The sequence below is a fragment of the Felis catus genome, chromosome C1 (assembly GCF_018350175.1).
Source record: "Felis catus isolate Fca126 chromosome C1, F.catus_Fca126_mat1.0, whole genome shotgun sequence".
NCBI classification, from domain to species: Eukaryota; Metazoa; Chordata; class Mammalia; order Carnivora; family Felidae; genus Felis; species Felis catus.
The window spans coordinates 24,625,833-24,651,916 of NC_058375.1; the positions used below are offsets into that span (position 1 = coordinate 24,625,833).

Sequence of the window (26,084 nt, forward strand, 5' to 3'; positions counted from 1 at the left end):
GTGTGTGTGTGCGCACACATGCGTGTGAATTGCCTTTTCCTTTTTATCTATCGGAGTCTTTTCATTAAGGCTCTTAAACTTATTCTTAATCCTATCTTGGAATTAGAGCCTCCTTTCAAGACGGGAGAACATGGCACTGGGAATTCAGCCGCCAACGTGGGATATTTCACTTTAGGGAATAGTCTTATTTTTTTTTTTTTTTTATTTTTTTTTCAACTTTTTTTTTTTTTTATTTATTTTTGGGACAGAGAGAGACAGAGCATGAACGGGGGAGGGGCAGAGAGAGAGGGAGACACAGAATCGGAAACAGGCTCCAGGCTCTGAGCCATCAGCCCAGAGCCCGACGCGGGGCTCGAACTCCCGGACCGCGAGATCGTGACCTGGCTGAAGTCGGACGCTTAACCGACTGCGCCACCCAGGCGCCCCAAGGGAATAGTCTTATGACTGCCCTTTGACACAGTCTGCTGCTGGTCATCCTGCCAGGCCTCAGCCTTCTCCCTCAGAGGTCCTCTGTTACTCCTTCCACTTGTCAAAGGCAGTGCTCAGATGTCTCCAGTCAGGAGACAGTTTTCTACTTTGCTTTCACTGTTAAACATCTTCTCACTCCCTATCGACTCTCAGGAGCCTGTTTAAATTTGCACAGAGGGACTACCGTTTGCAACACGTGACGATACTGAAGCTCACTTAGAACGTCTACAGGTTGCCTAGAAAAGAAAGCAGTATCTGACTGAAATTTAAACTAAAAAAACAAACAAAACATTTTTCCTGCACGGAATTAACTTTTCACTAAAACTGTATAAAACACTTTCATGTCTGAAAAAGAACTGACAATGTGTTGGATGGTCAATTAATCATTCCTCTATGAAATCAATTTTGATTCCTTTCAGAATCAGGAGTAGATTTTAAAGAAAAGCTTCACTGGGGCTCCTGGGTGGCTCAGTTGGTTAAAGCGTGTGACTTCGGCTCAGGTCATGATTTTGCAGTTTGTGGGTTTGAGCCCCACATCGGGCTCTATGCTGACGGCTCAGCGCTTGGAGCCTGCTTCGGATTCTGTGTCTCCCTCTCTCTCTGCTCCTCCCCCTGCTCCTGCTCTGTCTCTGTCTCTGTCTCTGTCTCTCTCTCAAAAATAAACAAAATGTTAAAAAAACATTTTTTAAAAGAAAAGCTGCACTAATAATTAGAAGAAAGTGATCAAAGAATTCAGAACCTTCAGAAATAACTTGTAAAGCGAGATTCTCTGGTTACAAGTAAAAGGAAAGCCAGCTCACGCTGGCCTAAGGAAAATGACATCTATTGGGACAGGTAACTGGAAAGTCCAAGGATAGATATAGCTTAAGGCATTGCTGGGACTAGGACTGGGGTTGGCAAAAAGCAGCCTGTGGCTATTTCTGTAAATAAAGCTTTATTAGAACACTACCCTACCCGTTGCTTCTCCTGTTGCCTATGGCTGCGTTTGTGCCACAGTGGCAGAAGTGAGTAATGTAGCGGTGAAGCTGAGGAGTTGTGAGAGAGAGCCCCACTATGATGTGTGGGTTTCCCGCCCCAAATCAAGCAATTCTCCAAGACTAATCCAACTCCGTTCTGACACTGTCTACCTGGAGAGAGCATCAGATTCACAGGTTAAGGGCTCAGTCCCGCAAGATGGCCCCCACATCAGATGCCCATCACTAGTCCAGGTTGTTACCTGTGCTTCTGACTGACTGGAGGACCCCTCCTTGGGTTCGAATAGTTTGCTAGAGTGGCTCACAGAACTAAGGAAACCAGTTTACTCACAGATTACCGGTTTATTACAAAAGATATTAAAGGATACAGGTGAACAGCCAGATGAAGAGATACATAGGGCAAGGTTCCAAATGCAAGAACTTCTTTCCCATGGAGCTTGGGGCCAACAAGTGGATGCATTCTGGTTCACCAACCTGGAAGCTCTCAGAACCCTGTCCTTTCGGGGTTTTATGGATGCTTCATTACATAGATGTGATTGATTAAATCATTGGCTGTTGGTGCTTGATTCAATTTCCAGCCCCTCCCCTCTTTCCCAGAAGTCATGGGGAGGGACTGAAAGTTCCAAACCTCTAGTCTAATTAATCTAATGTAATGGTTGGTTCTCCTGGCATAACCCCCCCAACCATCTTAGGGAACTTCCAAGAGTCACCTCATTAACATAAACTCAGCTGTTGAAAGGTTTTTTTTTTTTTTGTGAACAGCAAGACACCCGTGGCACCTTTATGGCTCTGAAGTGATTTCGGGAACTGAGGATAAAAGACCAAATATGAGAACAAAACATGCTCTTGGGGACGCCTGGGTGGTTTAGTTGGTTAAGCCTTCAACTCTTGATTTCATCTCAGGTCATGATCACGGTTTGTGAGATCGAGCCCTGCGTCTGGCTCTGCACTGACAGCGTGGAGCCTGCTTGGGATTCTCTCTCCCTCTGTCTCTGCCCCTCCCCGTTCATGTACGTGCTCTCTCTCTCTCTCTCTCAAAATAAATAAATCAACATTTTTTAAAAAGATGCTTTTATTTCTCTTATTGCTTAGGAAATTACAAGGGTTTGGGAAGCAATGAGCCAGGGACCATTGGCAAAGTCAAAAACATACATTTATTATAAATAATAATCTCATACCCACAAACCCTGAAATATTTCCTGCCTGGCCCTTTACAGGAAAAAAAAAAAAATTACCAACCTAGGAAACAGAATGATGTCAGTGGGATCTGGCCTTTCTCTGTTTCTCTGCTCTGCTTTCCTCAGCGTTGGCCCTTTCTCACGGAGGCTCTGTCATGGTGGCAGAAAGAACATCTACAATATATAACTCCAGGGATACGTCCTCACGGGAGTGGTCTTCTTTCCAGTTGCTCCAGTAAAAATTCTAGGATTCACTTCGATTGAACCTCCTGTCCTTGCTTTGCTTGGTGTGTCCATCCTCAAGCCAGTAACTGGCCATGGGAATGCAGTGCCCCGATTTGTCAGGTCTAGGTCACAGGTTGACCTCTGGAGTGATGAGTCAAGTCAATATCTCCCAAACCACAAGAACTGAAAGAGATGAAGGGGTGATCCTCTCAAGAAAAGTTGTGGGAAGCAACTGCCAGAAAAATAAGAGGGAGAAGTCAGAATAGAATAAGGAGTAAATGGAAAGGAAGTTGTATAACAGGCTGGTAAACGAAAACATCACTGAAAGAATTAAAATCACAGCGTTTATTTTTAAATTTTTTTTTATTAAAGATATTTTTTTTCTAACATTCATTTTTTGAGAGACAGAGTGCAAGCGGGGGAGGGACAGAGAGCGAGGGAGACACAGAATCCGAAGCAGGCTCCAGGCTCTGAGCTGTCGGCCCAGAGCCTGACACAGGGCTCGAACCCATGGACTGAGAGATCACGATCTGAGCCAAAGTCAGACGCTGAACCAACTGAGCTACCCGGGCCCCCCTAAAATCACAGCTTTTAAAGGGCTGCAGCTTCTTCTGTTAATGCGGAAATAAATATTTTCCCTTTCATCAGTTCATTTAAAATCAAGAGTTTAGATCCACTATACGAAATAACTATTTTTATTGGTCAGAATGGTTAAATCCTGGCAATTTCATGCAGTGTGTGCTGGTTACCTAGGGCTGCTCTAACGAAGTACCTCAAACTGGGGTGCTTAAAACAACCAAAATGTATTCTCTCAGTTCTGGAGGCTGGAAGTCAGAAATCAAGGTGTTCCCTCTGAAGGCTCTAGAGGAGACTCCTTCCAGCCTCTGGGGGAGGTATTTCTTGACTAGTATTGCATGACTCCAGTCTCCACCTGTTATTTCACAAGGTTGTTTTTTTTTTTTTCTTCTTTGTATTTATGTGTCCTCTTCTCTTCTTACAAGGACAGGAGACCCTAATCCAGTGACCTTGTCTTAACCAATTATTTCTGCAAAGACCCTATTTCCAAACAAGGTTATATTCTGAGGTTCCAGGTAGACATGAATTGTTTTTTTTTTCAAGTAGACATGAATTTTGAGGGGACAGTATTCAACCCACTAAGTTCACTTAGTATTATTGGAGACTATGCTGAAAAAGCAGAAAATTTGTCTTTTCAAAAGTCTCTGATTCGGTAGAAAAACAAAAGTAAAGACTGGGTTAAAGTATCTCAGGAATGCAAAGATAATTCAACACCCAGAAAATGTAATATACTAATGATTGTTGTGGCTTGAATTGTGTTCCCCCCAAAAGATATGTCTAAGTGCCAACCTGCAGTATCTTATTTGGAAATACAGTTGTTGCACAGGTAATCAGTTAAGATGAGGTCATATTGGAGTAGGATGGGCCCTTAATCCTAAATGACTAATGTCCTTTTGTGTCCTTTCGCTCCAGATCAGAGCCTGGAGCCTGCTTCAGATTCTCTGCCCCTCTCCCCGCTCTGTGTGTGTGTCTCTCTCTCTCAAAAATAAACATTAAAAAAAATTTTTTTAATAAAAAAAAAAAAAAGGACTAATGTCTGGGGCTCCTGGCTGGCTCAGTCGGTAGAGCATGTGACTCTTGATCTCGGGGTTGTGAGTTCAAACCCCATGTCAAGCCTAGCGCTTACTTTTAAAAAATGGCTGTAGAAAATGACTAATGTCCTTATAAGAAGACATTGTGAAGATACAAGGAGAGAGTTCCTTGTGAAGACACAGAGACACAGGGAGAAGACAGCCGTGTGAAGATGGAAACAGATTGGGGTTTTGCTGCCACAAACCAAAGAACTCCTGGGGTCACTAGACACTAGGAAGAAGCAAAGAAGGATTCCTCCCTCACAGGTTTCAGAGGGATTATGGCGCTGCTGACACCTGGTTTTAGATATCCAGCATCCAGACTGCAAGATAATAAACTTCTGTTGTGTTAAGTCACCCAGTTTATGGTACTTTATTACAATAGCTTCAGGAAACTAATATACAGATTAAGAAAGAAAAAAAAACATGTAAATACCACATATGCATTTAATAAAATTTAGCACTCATTTATGATAAAAATTTTTAGCAAGTTGGAAACAAAAGGGTAACCATCAAACACCTATACTAAACATCAGTCTTAATGCTGAAATTTTAGGAGCATTTCCATTTAGTCAATATAAATAAATCTGAAAAAAATATGCAAGATCTTAATAAAGAAAATAAGGGGGAGCTCCTGGGTGACTCAATCGGTTAAGCGTTCGACTTTGGCTCAGGTCATAATCTCACGGTTCGTGAATTCAAGCCCTGAGTCGGGCTCTGTGCTGACAGCTTGGAGCCTGGAGCATGCTTCAGATTCTGTGTCTCCCTCTCTTTCTTCCCCTCCCCTCCCCTGCTTGCTCTCTCTTTCTCTGTCTCTCAAAAATAAATAAACATTAAAAAAAAAAAAGAAAAAAGAAGGAAACATTACTGAAGAATACAAAAAGAGGCCTAAATAAATGGAGAATTATACTATGTTCCTGGATGATAAGACTCAATATCATAAAGATGTGAGTTTTCCCATAATCTATAAATTCAATTCCAAAATAAATGCTTATAGGATTTTTTTTTTTTTAGTGAAACTTGATAAACTTACCCTAATATTTACATGGAAGTAGAAAGAGACACTTTTTTTTTAAATGTTATTTGATGAATTAGGTGGGGGAATTCATTTTAAAGTTTTGGCAATTAATACTGTGAAGTATTACTGCAGAGATAGACAAGTAGACCAACTGAACTGAACAAAGAGCTGAGAAATAGAACCATGAATTTATGTAAACTAAATGTATAACAGACATACTATTACAAATTAATGGGGAAAGGATAGACTATTCAATAAAAAGTGCCAGAAAAATTGGTTACCTGAATGAAAAAAATTAGAATACCACATGCAAAATAAATAGATTAAAGCCTTAAAAGTGAAGAACAGAACTTTAAAAAATATCTTTATGTCCTTGAAACAGGAATTTTTTTTTCTTTTCTTTTCTTTTTTTTTTTTTTTTTTTTTTGAGAGAGAGCATGCATGGGAGGGACAGAAAGAGAGAGAGAGAATCCCACGCAGGATTGCACTATCAGCGTGGAGCCCGACTCGGGGCTTGAACCCATGAACTGTGAGATCATGACCTGAGCCGAAATTAAGAGACGCTTAACCGACTGAGCCACCCAGGTGCCCCTAAAAGCTTCTTTTTAATGAAAACCACCTTAAGTGAAGTTAAAAAGTCAAACCACAGACTGGGAGAAGATACTTGCAAAGCATATAGCTAATGAAGGATTAGTATGTTGGCTATTTAAAGGATATCTATAAATAAATAAAAAAAAGACAACCCAACTTGAAAAATAAGAAAGGTTATTGTGTAGATAGCATTATTGCCCCTGTTCATCATCCCCTGCCAATATTCACACCCTTTGCTGTGTGACTTCACAGTTCTTCCCACTCACGCAGCAGGAGATATTTCTTCCCTTGACTTTAGATTTGGCCATGGCATTTGCTTTAGACTATTAGAATTTGGTAGATGTAACAGTGTGCCACTTGCAAGCCTAAGCCATAAGAGGTCTCATATATTTCCACTTGGTCTTTTGTACCTTTGCCATTATCACGAGATGAAATTGGCCAAGCCAGCCAACTGGTTCCAGGAGGAAGGTATGAGACCATGTAATAACACAACTAACCTGGACAAGCTACCTAAATCAGCTGACTCCTAGGTATGTGAGTGGACCCAGGCAAGATCACAGAGCTGCCCTAACAAGTCCAGCCTAAATTAGCCAACCCACAGGCATGTGAGCTAAATAAATACTTACCGTATGGCATTGTTTTTTGTAGTTAGTTGTTATACAGTGTTAGTTAACAACACTGTAATGAGCAAGAAATTCTCCGACTCACAGTCAATAAACATTAATCGTACGATCCACACAAATAAAAGCAATGACATACCATTGCATATTTGAAAGATTGACAAAATTAAAAAGTATAATACTAAGTTCTGACAGAAATGAGAAGTAGTAATTGATATATACCGTTAATGGGAGTGACAGGGCTCTGGCCATTGCGTTGCAAGTGTAAGTCCCCTGGATGAGGCATCCAGGAAAGCCATTCCACACAGCCCCCGCCCCGATTAAAAAAAGAAGACAAACTGGGCTGGTAATTGTCTTTTGTCTTTTCCTCTCCCTGCCAGGAATGTGGACATCAGGCTGGAGATGGGGCAGCCGCTATCTTGCAACATGAGGTGTTTTAATTTCATTGATTGTATTTTTCATATATTAAATCCATTTGGTTCCCCCTCAGACCTCCCTCTTCTTCCCGCCCCTCCCCCCAGTGGTTTCTTTTTTTGTGGATAATAATAAAAGTAAAAGGAGAATGGCTAACATTTATGAAGTACTTTTTACATGTCCAACATATAATTTGGAGTGCTCTGTGTACCTCAGCTCATTCAATCCTCACAATAATCCTATGAAAGAAGTGCTATTTTTTTTGTTCCATTTTACAGGTAAGGAAATGGATACAGAAGTTAAATAAATTGCCTGGGTTCATACAGCTATTAAGTGGAGCCAGAATTCCAAATCCAGCTACCCGGCTCTAGCGTCTATGCTCATGACTATTTGCTACTTTTTATTCTCTTTTATCTCTTCGACCGTCTTAAAAAGGCTTATTTAATAGTCTCTTGGGTTTTTATTTTCTAAAGTTGTTGGCGTTCCTATTCTCCTGTTTGTTCCACCTGCTGATTCTTCTTTATAAAGAATGATTCCCTTGTATGTTTTAACATTTTTGAGTCATTCATTCAGCAACACTGATTGAGCACGTATCGTGTGGAGCTGGGGATACATAAGTAAAGCAGGCCAAGTCTCTGCTCTCTTACCTTAAATTCTAGTAGGAGAAAACAGTAAACAAGGGGACAGAGAACAGAAGGGAGTGATTATATAGGATGGTAAAGGAAAGATCTCTGATAAGGTGACATTTGAAAAGAGACCTGAAAATGTGAGAATGTGAGCTATGTGTATATCTGGGAGAAGAATCCCCAAGCAGATAGAATGGCCAAGACAAGGGCTGCACGGCAGGAACATGCCTTGAATGTTCAGGAATGGGCAGAGGCCTGTGTAGCTGGAATGTGGCATGTGAGGGACAGAGCAGAGCAGATGAGGGCAGAGAGACACCTGGACGCGAGAGGTGCCCATCACGCAGGGCCTTTGAGGTCGTAACTTTGAGGCTGGATGGTGGGGGAGGCCTTTGGAGGCTTTTTTGTGAGTCATAAGCTCAAAGATGGTATTTAAAACTATGAGACCAGATGGGCTCACCCAGAGAATAGTGTTAAGTAGAGAAGAGGTCTGAGCCCTGAGGCCTGGGACCTTCCAGCTGTAGGGGAGGAAAATTTTTCCTTGACCGTCTTCCTGGCTGGGTCTGGAAGTTAAACTGACAAAAGCAAGTTAACACGAGGAACGCAAACAAATTACTTAATGTAAGTTTTACATGACCCAGAAGCCTTCATAAGGAAATGAAGACCGGAAGGAACAGACACTGAGTATATTTTTATGCTAGGTTGGATGAAGAGCGGACAGGACAGTCGTGGAGGATTATGGTAGGTCAAGGAGTAGGAGATAAATTTAGTAAGCGGGGGAAACTCGCCAAAGCCTGTTTGTTCACATTCTTTTCAGCGTCCCTTTGTTTTCTGAGATAAGGAATCTCTTTCTTCTGGGTATAGGGAGGGCACCTCTCACAGTAGGGTTATTTTTGTTGCAGGGGAGAAGGGAGGGGGGGTGTCAGAGTGACCTTTCTGCTTCTGCTGTTTTCCCAAACTTCTTTAGTTCAAAATATTCAATACACCAAGGTGCCATATTTTAGGGTAGCGTGTCCGGAATCCCCCGGCACTGAGAGATTAGGAAAATGAACACCCAGCAAAGGAGACTGAGAAGGAGTGGCTGATAGGAGAAGAAGCATGGAGGAGCTGGTGTCCCAGCATCAAGTGAAGAAAGTGTTTGAGGATGAAGAGAAGGACCCACTGCCTCAGTAAAATGAGGACAAAGGAATGACCGTTGGATTTGACATGCAAGTTACTAGTGAGCTTTTTAAAAATGATTCTGATGGATCGGGATGAAACCTGATAGAGAACAGAAGTGAAGACGGCAAGTGAAAAGAGCAAACCAAAACACGCTTTCAATGAATTTTGTGTGAAGGGAGCAGGGAAATGAGTAGTAAGCTGGGGCGCCTGGCTGGCTCAGCCAGTAGGGCATACGACTCTTGATCGCAGGGTCATGGGTTCAAGCCCCATGTGTGGTGTAGAGTTTACTTAAAACAAAATTTAAAACCATTATAGAGAAATGAGTAGTAGCCAGAGGTGGATTGTGAAACCAAGGGAGGTTTTGTTTGCTTGTTTCTTTTTAAGATAAGAGGTATTAGGCACCATGACGATCCAATATTGGAAACTATCCACTTTATATGAAGAAGGGAATGACTTTGAGTTCAGCATAAGCAGAGCTTACTTCCCACCTGGCTTGGTTCCTGAGAGCAGCCCTCCTGAGCGGTTTTGCATTTACTTCTGCCAGGCGCCCAACGGGCCCTACCAGCCCAGGACTAATTTTCACATTAAAATTTTACCTTGTGGTTTGCCACACCAAACAGGTAAAATCAATTTGGGTTCCAGAACCTCAAAAAGCAAAGGGTTGGGGGTGCCTGGGTGGCTCAGTCGGTTAAATGTCTGACTTGGATTTAGGTCATGATCTCAAGGGTCGTGAGTTTGAGCCCTGCGTTGGGCTCTGTGCTGACACCTCAGAGCCTGGAGCCTGCTTTGGATTCTGTGTCTGTCTTTTCTCTCTTCCCTTCCCCTGCTCTCTGTCTCTTAAACATTAAAAAAAATTAAAAAGCAAAAGGTTTGGTATCTCACCTAGGTACTTTTTTTTCCCCCCAGTCCCACAAAGACAAACTTTCTTTGTTTTTTTGCCAGGGATTTATGGGCAAAGTTTACTAGTCTTTCTTCATTGAGGTCGTGGTCCTTAGAGGGTTCCTACTTGTTACTGATCAAAACCCGAGCCCATATTGCTGCTCTACTCCTTCTCCACTGCAGGCATCTAGGGATTTCTCATTTCCCTGCAAGCCCTGGCATATGTTTAAAACATTTGGTTATATTTTAGCCAGCATCTCTAGAAATTTGTGGCAGGAGAGTTTCCGCCCTTTCTAGATCACCATTTTGCTGGAAGCTGTAATCTTTCCCCTCATTCTTCCCCTGGCTAATTCCTGTTCACCTTTGAGGTCCCAGCCTAAAGATTACTTCTCAGGGAGGTGTTCCCAACCCTCTGCATCCCAGTCTCGACTGACTTACTCTTCTACTCACAACATTGTCTTTCTGTCTTTGCCCTTGGCAAGTCATTTGTGACTTCACGTGAGTGTTTGCTTAGTTCCTGGTCCCCCTCTAGACTGAACACTGCATGAACCCAGGAAGCAAGCCTGTTCAGTTCAGCACATAGCAGAAAGCCTGATTCATAGAGGATACTCAGTAAAGGTTGGTGACTGAACAAATAATTGTCCCCAAATCACGTAACTAATAGCACAGTACTAAGTAATCTCCTGTGTTTTGGAGACTGTATTCTCTAAGAAAGCGTTTTTCAGTGGAAACAAGAGAGAGGTTTCTGATGGCTATTTCAGTTGCCTGTGTCATTTCGGTTAACCACGTGTCTTTTTCCCTCCAGCATGGAGATCTCCTCTCACCAGTCCCACCTCCTGCAACAACTGAACGAGCAGCGCAGGCAAGATGTCTTTTGTGATTGCAGCATTCTGGTTGAAGGGAAGGTCTTCAAAGCGCATCGAAATGTATTATTTGCTAGCAGCGGCTATTTCAAAATGCTTCTTTCTCAGAATTCAAAGGAGACCAGTCAACCCACTACAGCTACATTTCAGGCTTTCTCCCCCGACACTTTTACGGTTATCCTGGACTTCGTCTATTCCGGCAAACTCTCTCTCACTGGTCAGAATGTCATAGAAGTGATGTCAGCTGCTAGCTTCCTTCAGATGACTGATGTCATTAGTGTATGTAAGACCTTTATTAAATCTTCACTAGACATTAGCGAGAAAGAAAAAGATCGCTATTTCAGTCTCTCCGATAAAGATGCTAATTCTAACGGTATAGAACGTTCCTCCTTTTATAGTGGTAGCTGGCAAGAAGAAAGCGGTTCTCCACATTCTCACCTAAGCCCAGATCAAGGAACGGGTATAATAAGTGGGAAATCTTGGAGCAAGTATAATTACCATCCAGCCTCCCAAAGGAACACCCAACAACCTTTGGCCAAGCATGAACAAAGGAAAGATTCCATTAAAAAGTCCAAACATTGGAGGTTGTCACAGCCTTCTGAAGTTGCTCATTATAAGTCTAGCAAACGAGAAGCTCGGACATCGGATTCTTCCGGCCACATTTCCCAGTCGGAAGAACAAGCACAAGTTGATGCTGACATGGACTCTACTCCTGTTGGCTATCCGTATGGTCCAGGATCTGAGGTCACATCCAGAAGCTTTCCAGGTACCCCAAAAAAGCATCAGTCCTCTCAATGAGTTTCTAAGACTCCTATCCAAATCAGTCCTATCTCAACATGCCCTTACTTTGAAGTGTTACAGGCAGTTAAACCAAGAGGTTTTTTTTAAGTCCTACTTCTCTAATGAAATTTATTGTATAAGACATAAATTTAAATTTTTAACTAAAAATAATATTGGCTAAATTTGAGAATAGTCAAAACTTAACAGACCTCTGAGGTGCAAAGCCCACGATTTCCAAACCTGTGTCAACAGATGATTAGATCACTGTTAAGTGTTTAAAGCTCTCTTCTAAATGGTTTAAATCCCTAAGGGGCAAAGCTTCACTTTAAATAGGTTATTTTTTTTCTGAGTATTCACTCGGGAGGAGTACTTTTATAGAGAAAAGTTAAACAGAGCAACCATGTGAACTTACAAAGGTTCACAGACCCAAGACCTACCAAAAATGAAACTACATCTGATTTTATTGAGATATAAATACATAATTAAAAAAAAAAAACAAACTTAACACACAACCCATAACATTGACACTGTAATCCTATATGCAACAATAATATGAGACATCTCATTTTTATGATAGTAGTAAAATGCAGAAAGATTATTATGTAGGTTGTTGGTTTCAGTAATTCTCCCCTCCCTGCCATAGAGAACAGGGATTAGAAATGCATGTCATTTTTTTTTTATGTTTATTTGTTTTTGAGAGAGAGAGACAGACTGTGAGTAAGGGAGGGACACAGAGAGAGGGACACAGAATCAGAAGCAGGTTCCAGGCTCTGAGCTGTCAGCACAGAGCCTGACGTGGAGCTCGAACCCATGAACTGTGGGATCATGACCTGAGCCAAAGTCAGAAGCTCAACTGACTGAGCCACCCAGGTGCCCCAGAAATGCATGTCATAATCAGGCAGCAAATCAATTAATCAAGTAGCAAATTTGTTTAATAGTTTACGTGTGAATTTAAAGGAAAATCATAAGATGAAACTCCTACTGATTATAAGATTCAGATTATATATTTAAAAATTTTTTTAATTTAGGAAAATTTCAAACATATAAAAAAGTAAAGAGAATAGCATAATTCACCTCCATGTACCCCATTACCCAGTCTGAACAACTTCCGACTCATGGTCAATCTTGTTTCATCTGGATCACTACTTCTCACCCTTCCCTTTAGTATTATTTTTTTAAGTTTATTTATTTTGAGAGCGAGAGAGAGAGAGAAAGCCTGAGTGGGGGCGAGGCAGAGAGAGAGGGAGAGAGAGAATCTCAAGCAGGCTCTAATGCAGGACTTGATCTCACAAACAAACCATGAGATCACGACCTGAGCCGAAATCAAGAGCCAGACACTTAACTGACTAAGCCACCTAAGCATCCCTCCCTTTATTATTTTTAAGCAAATATAACACATCATAAGTTTTCATCTGTAAATATTTCAGAAAGTGTCCCTAAAATATAGTCTTTTAAAAAAACCCACTACAATACTATAATTGTACCTAAACAAAATTAACAGTTTCTTAACATCAGTAAATAGCCAGTCAGTATTCACATTTCCTGGGTTGTCACATAAATTTTTAAAAATAATTCGGTTGTGGGTGCTTGGGTGGCTCAGTGGTTAAGCATCTGACTCTTGATTTCAGCTCAGGTCATTTTCTCACGGTTTGTGGGTTCCAGCCCTGCATCATCAGGTTCAATGCTGACAGCACGGAGCCTGCTTGAGATTCTCTGTCCCTTTGTCTCTGCCTCTCCCCCATGCTCACTCACATGCACATTCTTTCTCTAAATACATAAATAAACTTAAAAAAAAAAACAATTCAGTTGTAGATAAGATACCTTAAAATAATAGGCAACCAAGGGGCGCCTGGGTGGCTCTGTTGGTTGAATGTCTGACTGGCTCAGGTCACGATCTCAAGGTTTGTGAGTTCAAGCCCTGCGTTGGGCTCACTGCTGCCAGTGCAGAGCCCGCTTCTGATCCTCTGACCCCTTCTCTCTGCCCCTCCCCTGCTCGCTCGCTTTCTCTCGAAAAGAAACATTAAAAAAAATAATAGGCAACCGGATTGATCTTTACTAACCACATTTTTCTGTAGTACTAACCTGAAAAGACATGAAATTCTATCCTATTACAGAGCTTACTAAACGTCCTGCTGAGCTCTGACCATTGACCAAGGCATACTGGTAACAGAGCAAAAATGAGAAATCTCTATTGAGTTTTAAAACAGCAAAAGACTGATCTTTTCTCTGTTTATGCTCTGTACTTCTGTAATTCTAGGCTATGTTAACCTAACTTCAGTAATGAACAGCTGAATTTAACAGCTATTAAATTGATGAAATTTGCCTCCAATCATAACTAACATCTTGAATACATGAGTTTTATTTATTTTTTTAAAGTTTATATATATATGTATATATATGTTTTTGTTTCGTTTTGTTTTGCTTTTAGTAATCTCTATGCCCCACATGGGGCTTGAACTCATGACCCTGAGATCAAGAGTTGCATGCTCTACTGACTAAGCCATCCAGGCACCCCTTGAATACAGTTTTATTAAAAACATTTTTTTAAAATATTTATTTTTTAAGAGAGAGAGAGAGAGAGAGAGACAGAGTGCCAGCAGGGGAGGGACAGAGAGGGGGAGACACAGAATCCAAAGCAGGCTCCAGGCTCTGAGCCGTCAGGACAGAACCCAACACAGGGCTCAAGCCCACAAACTGTGAGATCATGACCTGAGCTGAAGTGAGATGCTTAACCGACTGAGCCACCCAGGCGCCCTTTTTTTTCGTTTTTCTTTTGAATACATGAGTTTTAAAACAAAAAATTAAATATCCTTGTCATTTTTTCACCTTTAAAAGTACTACAAGTGTATGAAAAGAAAAGGCAAGAGGATAAAAATAGGTAAATAAAAAAGTCACTTAAAAGCTATAATATTAAATACTTTTACTTCGGATTGTATCTCCAGTTTTAAAATCCAGCACCACTTTTGACATTTCAAATCTAGTGACTCTACAACACTGAGTAGAAAGATAAGGGTGAGAGTCAGTTAACCCTGACTTTGTAAATATATCAAATACTGAAGTTACAGTTCTGGACTCAGGATCACATTAATGATCTAGTCTTAATAAAATTTCTTTCTTGGGGCGCCTGGATGGTTCAGTTAAGCGGCCCACTGACTCTTGATTTCCGTTCAGGTCACGATCCCAGGGTCGTGGGATAGAGCCCCGAGTCCAGCTCCGTGCTGAGTGTGGAGCCTGCTTGAGATTCTCTCTCTCCCTCTCCCTCTGCCTCTCCCCTGCTTGCTTGCACTCTCTCTCTCTCTCTCTCTCTCTCTCAAAATAAAAAAATTAAAATTAAAAAAAGGGAAAAGAAATAGAAGAAATAAATGCAATTTCTTCCTTCTCCTTTTCTCCTGCCTTTCGAAGACGGGACTCACCAACTCCTTTGGGATTCTTCGTGTTATACAATTGTTATGATGAACTTTCCAGAAATTTAATCAAACTGTCTCCTGACAGATGATCTGCCCAGGATGCGGTTCAAGTGCCCGTACTGCACACACGTGGTGAAGCGGAAAGCAGACCTCAAGCGCCACCTTCGCTGCCATACGGGAGAAAGGCCCTATCCGTGTCAAGCTTGTGGGAAAAGATTTAGCAGGCTGGACCATCTAAGTAGCCATTTCCGAACAGTATGTATATAATTTTTCATCATCTTACTTCTTAAGAAATGTGTGCATTTATCTGCTTTAGGATTTACTAAATCTCATTTACTGCGGGAAATCTTTTCATACAACTCTACCATATTGGAAATGTTTCCAACTTAATGGTTTTCCTTTACACGTGATGCATAATTTAATATATAATATATATACATTTTTTTATTCTCCTTTGAGACCTTGAAGTAAGAGATATTCTTTTGAATATCCATTTTACTTTTTTCTTTTTTATTTATTTTTTGGAATATATATTATAATTCATTTAAAATCTAATATGTTTTTGTATACTGGTCTTTTCAAGAGCCGAAGACAATGTAAACCAAAGATATTTGAACGTCTAGGTCAGAGTCACTACTTCAGGTACTCAGCCTCTGCTAGTGGTTCTCGAATCCTTTTCTGAAAGGATCTCAGTCTAGTTTCTACTGTTCAACCTCTGTCCACTATACTCCCTTTTTAGTCTCTCTCTAGTTTATCTGTAGTCTCCTCAAGGAAGGGAGGAAGGTGGGAGATTGAGCCACTTCCAGCCAGGGACAGGATTGTCAGCAGTCAGAAATCTCAGGGAATTTGCTGTTCAGTGCTCTGGTGGGTTAATAGGGTAAGGACATTGGAAAATTACTCTGCTGTTCATCTTGAGGCAAGAATGTGTTCCAAAATCTGTTGTATTACTCATACTTTTATTCCATTTATATGATCTCCTTTTAGCTTTAAAGGACAGTGGATTGGGGCACCTGAGTGCCTCAGTTGGTTAAGTATCCAACTGGATTTTGGCTCAGGTCATGATCTCACAGTTTGTGAGATTGAGCCCCAAATTGGGCTCTGTGCTGACAGCACAGACCCTGCTTGGGATTCTCTCCCTCTCTTTCTGCCTCTCCCCTGTGCTCACTCTCTCTCTCCCTCGCTCAACATAAATAAATAAACTTTAAAAAATAATAAATACCGACTTCAGCTCAGGTCATGATCTCGCGGTTCATGAGTTCAAGCCCCGCATCGGGCTCGGTGCTGACAGCTCAGAACCTGGAGCCTGTTTCAGATTCTGTGTCTCCCTCTCTCTCTCTGACCCTCCCCTGTTCATGCTCTGTCTCTGTCTCAAAAATAAATAAACGTTAAAATAAATAAATAAATAAAATAATAATAAATAAAGGACAGTGGGTCACTTAAGGCAATTTCTTCATGCATTGCTTTATAATTAGTCAGCAAGTATATACTGAGCACCTATGCGCCAGCCCCTTTTCTCAGTGCTAGGTATCCAGCAGTGAGTGAGCAAAACAGACAAAATCTCTACCTTCATTAACCTTATGAAGCTGGTTTTTTAAAATTAAAAACAACCTTTTATTATTTAAAGCAATGAAAAAGTATTAAACAAAGTAAAAATAAGAAAAATAAAAGACTTTATTTTCACCACCGAAATATACCTTTCTTAACACTTTATCACATGCATATATATGGGTTGTTTCTAACTAAATTAGATCATACTACTTGTGATATTTTGTAGCCTGCTCTCTTTCATGAATAATCTACCTTGCCATCTCAGTAAACTTTTATCTGACATCCAGGTCAATTTCGCATTTCCCTGTAGTCTCCCAATACCTTTTATAGCTGGGTTTTCCAAGCCAGTATCCGATTCAGGACCCAGGGATCTCACTGTTAAGTCCCTTAAATATGTTTTTAAGAGAGCATAGTACTCTCAGCCACCCTTTTTATTTCCATAACACTGACTTACTTGAGATATCAAGATAATTGTTTTATAAAATAACCTACCTCTTGATTTCTCTGCTTGCTTCCACATGGTGTCATTTAGTTTGTTCCTCTCTCCCCCCTGAATTTTCTATAAACTAGAATTTTTATCTAAAGTCTTAATGGATTCAAGAAAAATACTTTCCGGGGCACCTGGGTGGCTCAGTTGGTTGAGCGTCCGACTTTGGCTCAGGTCATGATCTCGCGGTCCGTGAGTTCGAGCCCCGCGTCCGGCTCTGTACTGACAGCTTGGAGCCTGGAGCCCGCTTCTCATTCTGTGTCTCCCTCTCTCTCTGCCCCTCCCCATTCATGCTCTGTCTCTCTCTGTCTCAAAAATAAATAAACGTTAAAAAAAAATTAAAAAAAAAAAAAAAAAAAAAGAGGGGCGCCTGGGTGGCTCAGTCGGTTAAGTGTCCGACTTCGGCTCAGGTCACGATCTCGCGGTCCGTGAGTTCGAGCCTCGCGTGGGGCTCCAGGCTGACAGCTCAGAGCCTGGAGCCTCCTTCCGATTCTGTGTCTCCCTCTCTCTCTACCCCTCCCCCATTCATGCTCTGTCTCTCTCTGTCTCAAAAATAAATAAACGTTAAAAAAAAATTAAAAAAAAAAAAAGATTGGTCACTAAGCTAGGTAATGATACCATGATCCCATCGTTGAGCAGTTAAAGATGCCACCACGTGATTAGAAAGGAATCTATGTGGAACTATTTTGGCATTATGCTATATCCATTCTTTTTTTTTTTTTTTTTTCAACATTTTTTATTTATTTTTGGGACAGAGAGAGACAGAGCATGAACGGGGGAGGGGCAGAGAGAGAGGGAGACACAGAATCGGAAACAGGCTCCAGGCTCCGAGCCATCAGCCCAGAGCCCGACGCGGGGCTCGAACTCACGGACTGCGAGATCATGACCTGGCTGAAGTCGGACGCTTAACCAACTGCGCCACCCAGGCGCCCCTATGCTATATCCATTCTTCATCAAGCATTCATTTAATGAGATTAACAGCAGTTGATAAACTCTGCCCAAATTATTAATTTTACTTGTGGTATGATTTACTGATTTTATCATTTCTTCTACATTATTAGCTAGAATTCTATAAAGTAAAACCTTCCCTCATCACCTGGAACTACTTGGTTACTTTGACATACAGTTACTACAGGAGAAACAGGATAAATATTTAATTCTTTCCCTTTAATTATCAATTTTCAAAATAAAGAGTTGATTAAATAGCAGTTTCAAATGGTAATATGAGTTTTTTCTGGCTTTATTTTTTTTCTAAATAGCATTACAGTCTCATGAATTTTCATTGGTTCATTGTGTTTGGGACCACAACAATTATTATTCTTTTTGATACTCAAATTTTCAGTTTTGTCCAGTTGGACGACTTGGAACTGGTTCTTATGTCCCTTTGTCATAAGTCCATTAAATATCCCAGGTGGCCTTATTCTCTGGCCCCCAAATTTCCCTAGGCTCAACTTGTATTTTCCCTGTCACAAAACTGGAATCAGCCATTTCTCAAAAGACCTGTGGTTCCTTTTAATGGGGAATGAAATTAGAAACCAAACTTTGGACACCTGGGGTGCTCATTGTTACTATGGTGTCATTCCCCTTAGATTATTTCAGTGGACAGGGGCACTGTGGTGGCTCATTCGGCTGAGCGTCTGACTTCAGCTCAGGTCATGATCTCACAGTACATGAGTTCGAGTCCTACATTGGTCTCACCGCTGTCAGCGCAGAGCCCACTCAGAATCCTCTGTCCCCCTCTCTCTCTGCCCCTCCTCTGCTCGTTCTCTCTCTCAAAAATAAATAAACATTAAAAAAAAAAGATTATTTCAGTGGACAGAAATGGAAGATATATGTTTTTAAAATAATGAATTCATGGGGCACCTGGGTGGCTCAGTCGGTTAAGTGTCCGACTTCGGCTCAGGTCATGATCTCACAGTTCGTGGGTTTGAGCCCCGCGTAGGGCTCTGTGCTCACAGCTCGGAGCCTGGAGCCTGCTTCGGGTTCTGTGTCTCCCTCTCTCTCTGCCCCTCCCCAGCTGGTGCTCTGTCTCTCTCTCTGTCTCAAAAATAAATAAAAACATTTAAAAAAAAGTTAAAAAAAATTAATTCATGATGATATGTTCAATTTTAACATAATGTTTTATTTCATTTCTTTGACTTCATAATCATATTGGAATTGAAGGGATGGGGGATGAACATGAATCTGTGCCAGAACTTTCTAACAAAAACAGTACCACATATGATACCCATAACATTACTATTTCAGGAGAAACAAAGGTACACTCAAATTGTGTACTTTCAGTGTTTACTGATTAATATGTCAGGAGTTAAGTAGAAAATAATAACTATACTGAGTTGTAGTCCTATACATTTTCTTAGATATTTTACCACACTGCATTAGTTTTCTTGGGGTTTTTGGCCATTTGTGTTTGGTGGTGTACTTCCATAGTGTTCTGATTTTATCTAAATGAATATGCCATAAATATTAATTCAACATTATGATATTAATTATAGTGATTTTTAGAGTAGAACCCATCATCTCTGCTCTGACAGCTATTAAAGAAAGTTATTTAGGGCATGTGGGTGGCTTAGTCAGTTAAGCATCTGACTTCGTCTTAAGTCATGATCTCACGGTTCGTGAGTTCAGGTCCTGCTTCAGGTGAGCCCCACTTCTCTCTCTCTCCCTCTCTCTCTCTCTCTCTCCCTCCCTCTCTGCCTCTTGTGGGATTCTCTCACCATCTCTCTCTGCCACTCACTTGCACCCTCTCTCTCTCAAAAATAAATAAAAAAGAAAGAAAGAAATCTGCTTATTAATAAGTATAATTATATAATTACTCATCTTACAACTTTTTTCTAAAGCAGCTTCACACGTATTAACTCATTTGGTTCTCACAACCCGAGTTGTATTCCCACTAGTTGTTAAGGAAGGAAGCAGGGATAATAATAGGCTGACACATAGCAGCCTGTGTTGTTTTGACATATGTTGTTGTTTGGACCAATGTCCATTGTGATTTTCAGGCTTCTGTTCTGTTTGGGTGGTACTTCTACCTTGCTAGTTGTTAGATATTTTGACTATCACCCTGGAAGCAGGTTTATATTGTTTTCAGTTACTTGCTTCAAGATACATGGTTAATAAATGACAAAAGCAGGTCTAGAACCCAAGCCTTCCAGTTCCTGGTCTAGTCCTCTTTCTAAAGGATCTTTCATTAATAGAAGTGACAAGAGATCCTTCTATCTAAAAATATGTATCCTGGCTGGCTCAGTCAGTGGAGGATGCAACTCTTGGTCTCAAGGTTGTGGATTTGGGCCCCACGTTGGGTGTAGAGATTACTTAAAGATAAAATTTATATATATATATATATATATATATATATATATATATATATATACACACACACACACACACACACACATATACATATATACACACACATACACATACACACACATATACACACATATATGTATGTATATAGAGATATAGATATATATATAGATATATATTTTTTAATGTCTCATTTTTTATTTTTGAGAGAGTGTGGGGGATGGGCAGAGAAAGAGAGAGAGACAGAGGATCCAAAGCGGGCTCTGCACTGATAGCAGAGAGTCTGACGAGGGGCTTGAATTCACAAACGTTGAGATTGTGACCTGAGCTGAAATCGGACACTTAACTGACTCAGTCACCCAGGTGCCCCAGTTTTATTATTTTTTTTTATTGTTTTAAGTTTATTTATTTATTTTGACAGAGCATGAGCAAGCAGGGGAGGGGCAGAGAGAGAGGAAGGGAGAGAGAATCCCAAGCAGGCTCTGTGCTGTCAGTGCAGAGCCCAACTTGGGGCTTGATCTCCCCCAAACTGTAAGATCATCACCTAGGCCAAAATCAAGAGTCAGACACTTAACCGACTAAGCCACCAGGCACCCTGTATATTTTTTATTGTATTTTAAAGAGAATGAGAGAGAGAGAGAGAGAGAGAGAGAGAGAGAATCTTAAGCAGGCTCCATGCTCAGTGTGGAGCCTGATGTGGGGCTCAATCCCACAACCCTGAGCCAAAAATCATGACCTGGGGTCATGACCTGAGCCAAAATCAAGAGTTAGATGCTCAAGCAAATGAGCCACCCAGGTGCCCCAAAGATAAAATCTTTTTTAAAAAAATGTTTCGATAAACTTAAATTTGGGACAATATATTTTTCTTTCTCTAGCTGATAATAATAAATTAACACACAAAACAAGAGGTTTCTCCCTCACCAAAATTAAGGTATATAAAGTCCTTAGAATAGTACATGTGATATATTTGGTGTTTGCAATTATTATTATTCTGGAAGGTGTCACTTGTTACCTTAGATATCAAAATATTGTTGGATTAAGGGGTATGTGAAATTATTAAGCATGTGATATTAATCATAAAAATGTTATAGCCATCATTTAGAGAAAGTTGGTATTTTTTGTGACGTCAGTTTATCATCAAAACCTGTGATCTTTTTCTAATAATTAGACGTTAATTTTAATATTAGTGCTTGGTTTTGGACATCTTAAGTTTATGCACTGGTACCGAGATCTCAAACTATGCTGCTTTTGAAAAATCATTTTTTTATCGCTATTTAAATCTCTACACAGATTCACCAGGCATGCAAACTAATCTGCAGAAAATGCAAACGCCACGTGACTGATCTAACAGGGCAAGTGGTCCAGGAAGGAACCAGGCGCTACAGACTCTGTAACGAGTGCCTTGCTGAAGTTGGCATAGACAGCCTCCCCATTGATTTGGAAGCTGAACAGCATCTTATGTCCCCATCAGATGGAGATAAGGATTCCAGATGGCACTTGAGTGAAGATGAGAATAGATCATACGTGGAGATTGTAGAGGATGGGTCTGCTGATCTGGTCATACAACAGGTTGATGATAGTGAAGAAGAAGAAGAAAAGGAAATAAAACCCAACATTAGGTAGCTGACGTGTGACCCCACAGAGCTGTGGCGTGTATGCAACTTACATTGACTTCCTGTATCTCTCTTTCCATGGTCAGAGTCTGGTTAACGAATTTATCAGACTGACTTAAAAGTAATGACCTAATATAACTTGCATGCTTTCCAAACAGGTCATTGTATCCATTCTGAACTTTGTTGCCCTAAAATATGTTGCTGCACCGGAAAGGAAGACCTAGCTTGAGTTGGCATGATGGATGAACAATTAATCCTCTTTTTTTTCCCCCCTTTTAATACTGGAAGATCTACTTAGCAAACTTTTCTCAAAGAAAATATTTTAAATAAATTTACCACAAGCAAACCTTATGTAAGAGAATTTCAAGGTGTTGCAAAAACACAAACTATGAATACTGAATTTTCACAGGGAACCAGGTAAGAGCACATTTAAGGGTCTGGCACCCAATCTGACTGAACTGATAAGTCTTTCTATTAATTTCAGATCTAAAACAACCTATCATTATCCCTATATGCTACATATTGTTTTAGGATCATGGCAGAAGACAAATCAAAAATATTTGAAACGATTCATATTTGAATGTTTTGTCATGAAGTTAAAAATTACTCTTACGTAGTCCGTGTTGTTTTTAAAAAACAAAAACCTAAAGTAGAGGCAGACCAGAGATTACATACAGACCTCATTTTGTAAAGCAGGAACTAATACTGCCTAAAAGTCAAGGTAGTTTGTGAAGATCTGACAATGTAATCCTCTTCCTCTCTACAGGAGAAAAAAACAACAAAAAACGATACACAAGAAAATTGGAGGTTACCACTTCTTAAGAATGATTTCTAACATTTATTTTTCTGCTCTATTGTTTTTAAAGTGCTGTCTCACACATTTTCTCACTTAATCAGCAAGGTAAATATTAATTGCCTCTGATTTGCAAATGACGAAATTAAGGTCAGAAAGTTTAAGCTTTGGGACTTGTGACGGACAGGTTTTGATTTTACACAGCCCTCTTCCAACTGTCTCTCCCTGTATTGTCTCTGGAAATGGCAGAGAATTAAAGTCAAACCTCACCAATCTGCAGTAATTAGAAAAAGAAGCCTATCAGAAAGCATGAAAGAATTTAATAATCTCTAACAACATATAATAACTTGAACTAGAATTATCCAAGAGTGCTCAGTAATGTCCCTACAGTGTCTTTTGACATGTTTTTAATGTCAAGTTATTTATATGTAAATTTTATATATAACACTATTTGAACCAATTCTTCTCTTAGATGCTTTAAGCATTTTTACTTATCTTGTTTATGTAATTTTTCAAAACAAACTTTTCCCCAAGGAAACAAAGGTGAGTTTCAACTCCTCCCCTGTATGAATTAGGAAACATTCTAAACGTACAGTTAAATTGGAGAAGCATTATTTTAGTTCTGGAGATAAAATCTAAATGCCAAAAAAACTTGACCTTACTAAAGGTCACTGCAAGTTATTACAATCAAGCTTGATCTGATTTAATTTTGATTGAGAGAGGCTCTCTATCAAATTATACTATATTTCTAAATGTCATAACATATGTCAATATGACCCTTTTCATTTTATTCTTTCTCTCATTCTTTCATTAGTGATTGTCCTTTGATGCAAGTTGAGGGCTAAAATGGTTAATTTCTAAAACATTTTTTTATAAATAGATGACTAACCATTTGTTTTTGTTTTATGGTACTTAATGCTGAGACTTTTTTCAAGATTCCCCTGGCGGTAAATTTCCATTTGCTTCAAGACTGGAGGGTATGCACTGAGTTCATTGCGCTCCCAACATGACTGTTCCTGAATCAGGAGTCTTAACAATGAAGTTGTATCCAAATGAGGGAGGGAACACTTGTCATTCTCCAGTCTCACCAGATGGTAGCATCTTTTAAAATTATTATCTGATTTTTTAGTCCTTGGAACCAAGAGGAAAAATGAGTGATGGGAGCTTTATTCATGAGGATGATTAGTGCTTGCATGTGTATGCTCTAATGCACTTTAGTCTGTGATCTAAATGTTCTTTTATGCTGTTCTCTTCTGCATGCGAACATCAGCATGAATGTCAGCAAAGTCCACTGGACACGGTGCCACCAGCACCTTATCTGAAATAATGCTTTCTCATTGTTTATAACAAGCAACAAGCTATCCCCACAAAACAGCCATCAGGCTCATCAAACTAGACAGCTCATCTATCCTACCATTTTAGTATCCTAAAAGAAAAACATTTGTGACATGTTTGTAAGTTGTAAATAATAACTCCAGTTATCGTATCATATGTATCGAAGACTTTAAAGACCAGTTCTTTCCCAGAGTGAGACTGTCCAGTAATGGTTTCTGAGAAAACAAAAGTCTTTGGCTTTTAAATGTGGGGAAATGTTACATAGGGGTGTAATCTCTTAATGTAAGCTTAATTTATGCCAAGGGTTTTTTCTTTTTTTCATATTAGCAAAATAGCGGGAGTTGGTTAGAACAAAGTTTGCTCTTACAGTAATGCTGTTTATCAGCTGGTGAATGCCTTTCTAACTGTGTGGTCCTCAAGAGTGTGTGGCGATGGGAAGAAGTGTTGCAAAATAAAGCAATACCACCGTCTTGCCTAGTGGCTGGAGGAGGCAAAATGGACTAGATCGGTGGTTTAAAAGATTTTTTTTTTTAAACCCAAGAAACCCTTTCTTCAAATGAATTGTTTCAGAGAGAAGCCCACCATTTAAGGTGGGCGAAACCCTAAAATCAGAGCTGCTCTTGTTAAAGCCCTCTGTGAGCCTTTCACCAGACACCTCTGCAGAGCTCAGGAGTGCGGTACTGAAAACCTTGGAACCAGGGAACTTTTTGAATTCCCTTTGAGCATTGCGGTCTTACTTCATTACCTCTGTTACCGTGCTGATGAACTGGTAATCACGGGGTCTCCTAGAGCAGCAGATCACAGCCTTCATCGGTACAATATTCCTTCTATAGTTAGCATGTCTTTTGAAGAACAAATTTTTCAACATTGGATTTTTGACTAATGAAATCAAAACAAGCACCGTTACTGCTTTTATGCCACCAAGGCATTGCTTAATGGATGAAGAAAGTTTGGTGTGTCAGTTACTTAAGAGCTCAGACTGAATTCATTAAAGTTATTTTGCTAAGTCATGCTAAGATATATCGAAACTTCCACTCATATTGGATATATATATATATATATATCCTATATATACATATATATCCTATATATACATATATATCCTAAATTAATTAATACCATGGAAATTTAATACTGTGGAAAATCACTAAAAGTGACATAGTGTAAGATAATTTAACTGGGAAGGCTGATAATAATAGGTACTGGAGGACCAAACTTTAGATTATACATGGAAAGTTCTATGTTATTTTATATTAGAGTGGATCAGTATTACTATTTATCATTTATATAGCATTTTATATTTACAAAGTATTTAATGATTTTTATGTTATTCTTTACATATCTATGAAATAGGACAGTTCTCTCACATGAAAGGTAAAGAAATTGAGGCACAGAACAGTAAAGCAACCTCCCTAAGACAACCCAGTGAAACAATGGCAAAGATAGGAACTAGAATGATCGGATTTTCTGAATCCTAGAATATCAGCTTAATTCACTGAGGTGTGTTGTGTATTACTCGATTTTATAAGATGCCTTTTACAAATAATAGTCAATTGTCTTAAAGTTGACGTCATTGTATGTGGATAAATCCTATACAGAATAAATATTATGTAAAGGATGTGACTTTAGTTATAAGAGTTTTAATGATAAAATTCAGGTTATCACAGAAACAGCACTGTTTAGCCAGTGGCTTTATATATTGTGAAGTATAATTAATATTTTATTTTGATATAGGAGTTTCTTAACTATTCATGCTAATGGAGCCATGAATAGACCAGGAAAATGAAATCCACGGAGGATCTATACACTTCGTCTTCAAACATGTTAGTCTTTTCCCTACAGAATTTGTATTGATGCCAACAAAAAGTCAAATATGTTAATAAGTGATAAACCACACACAACAGAAGCCAAGGGCCTCTTAACTTTTCGCGGCTTTTCAATACTGAAATAGGATAAACACTTTTCTCCATCTCTTTATTTTTTTTTCACATCGTTTCAAAAGCCATTGGATACTTACCACCTTGAGATTGGAAACCAGTGACCAGGATAATGCCAGTCATCTCTTTACCTTGAGACTTGATTAGATAGATCATTTACAAATATTGTTAAATGGAATACAGCTTATAAAGTATATCTAGGAATTTATTATACTCTG

At 39.7% G+C, this 26,084-nt stretch overlaps 1 protein-coding gene across 3 annotated transcripts in view; it reads left to right on the plus strand.

The window, feature by feature from the left end:
• Window positions 1-25,547, plus strand: part of ZBTB8A (zinc finger and BTB domain containing 8A) — a 69,542-nt gene extending 43,995 nt beyond the window's left edge. For 2 of the 3 annotated variants that reach the window (XM_023258418.2, XM_023258420.2), the window contains 3 exons: window positions 10,603-11,426; window positions 14,933-15,102; window positions 21,479-25,547. In XM_023258418.2, coding sequence (XP_023114186.1) covers window positions 10,604-11,426; window positions 14,933-15,102; window positions 21,479-21,811 — 1,326 coding nt within the window. In that variant the 5' untranslated portion in view covers window position 10,603 and the 3' untranslated portion in view covers window positions 21,812-25,547. The remainder of the gene's footprint in view (window positions 1-10,602; window positions 11,427-14,932; window positions 15,103-21,478) is intronic. The other variant, XR_006584133.1, reaches the window with a different exon arrangement.
• Window positions 25,548-26,084: the final 537 nt, after the last annotated feature.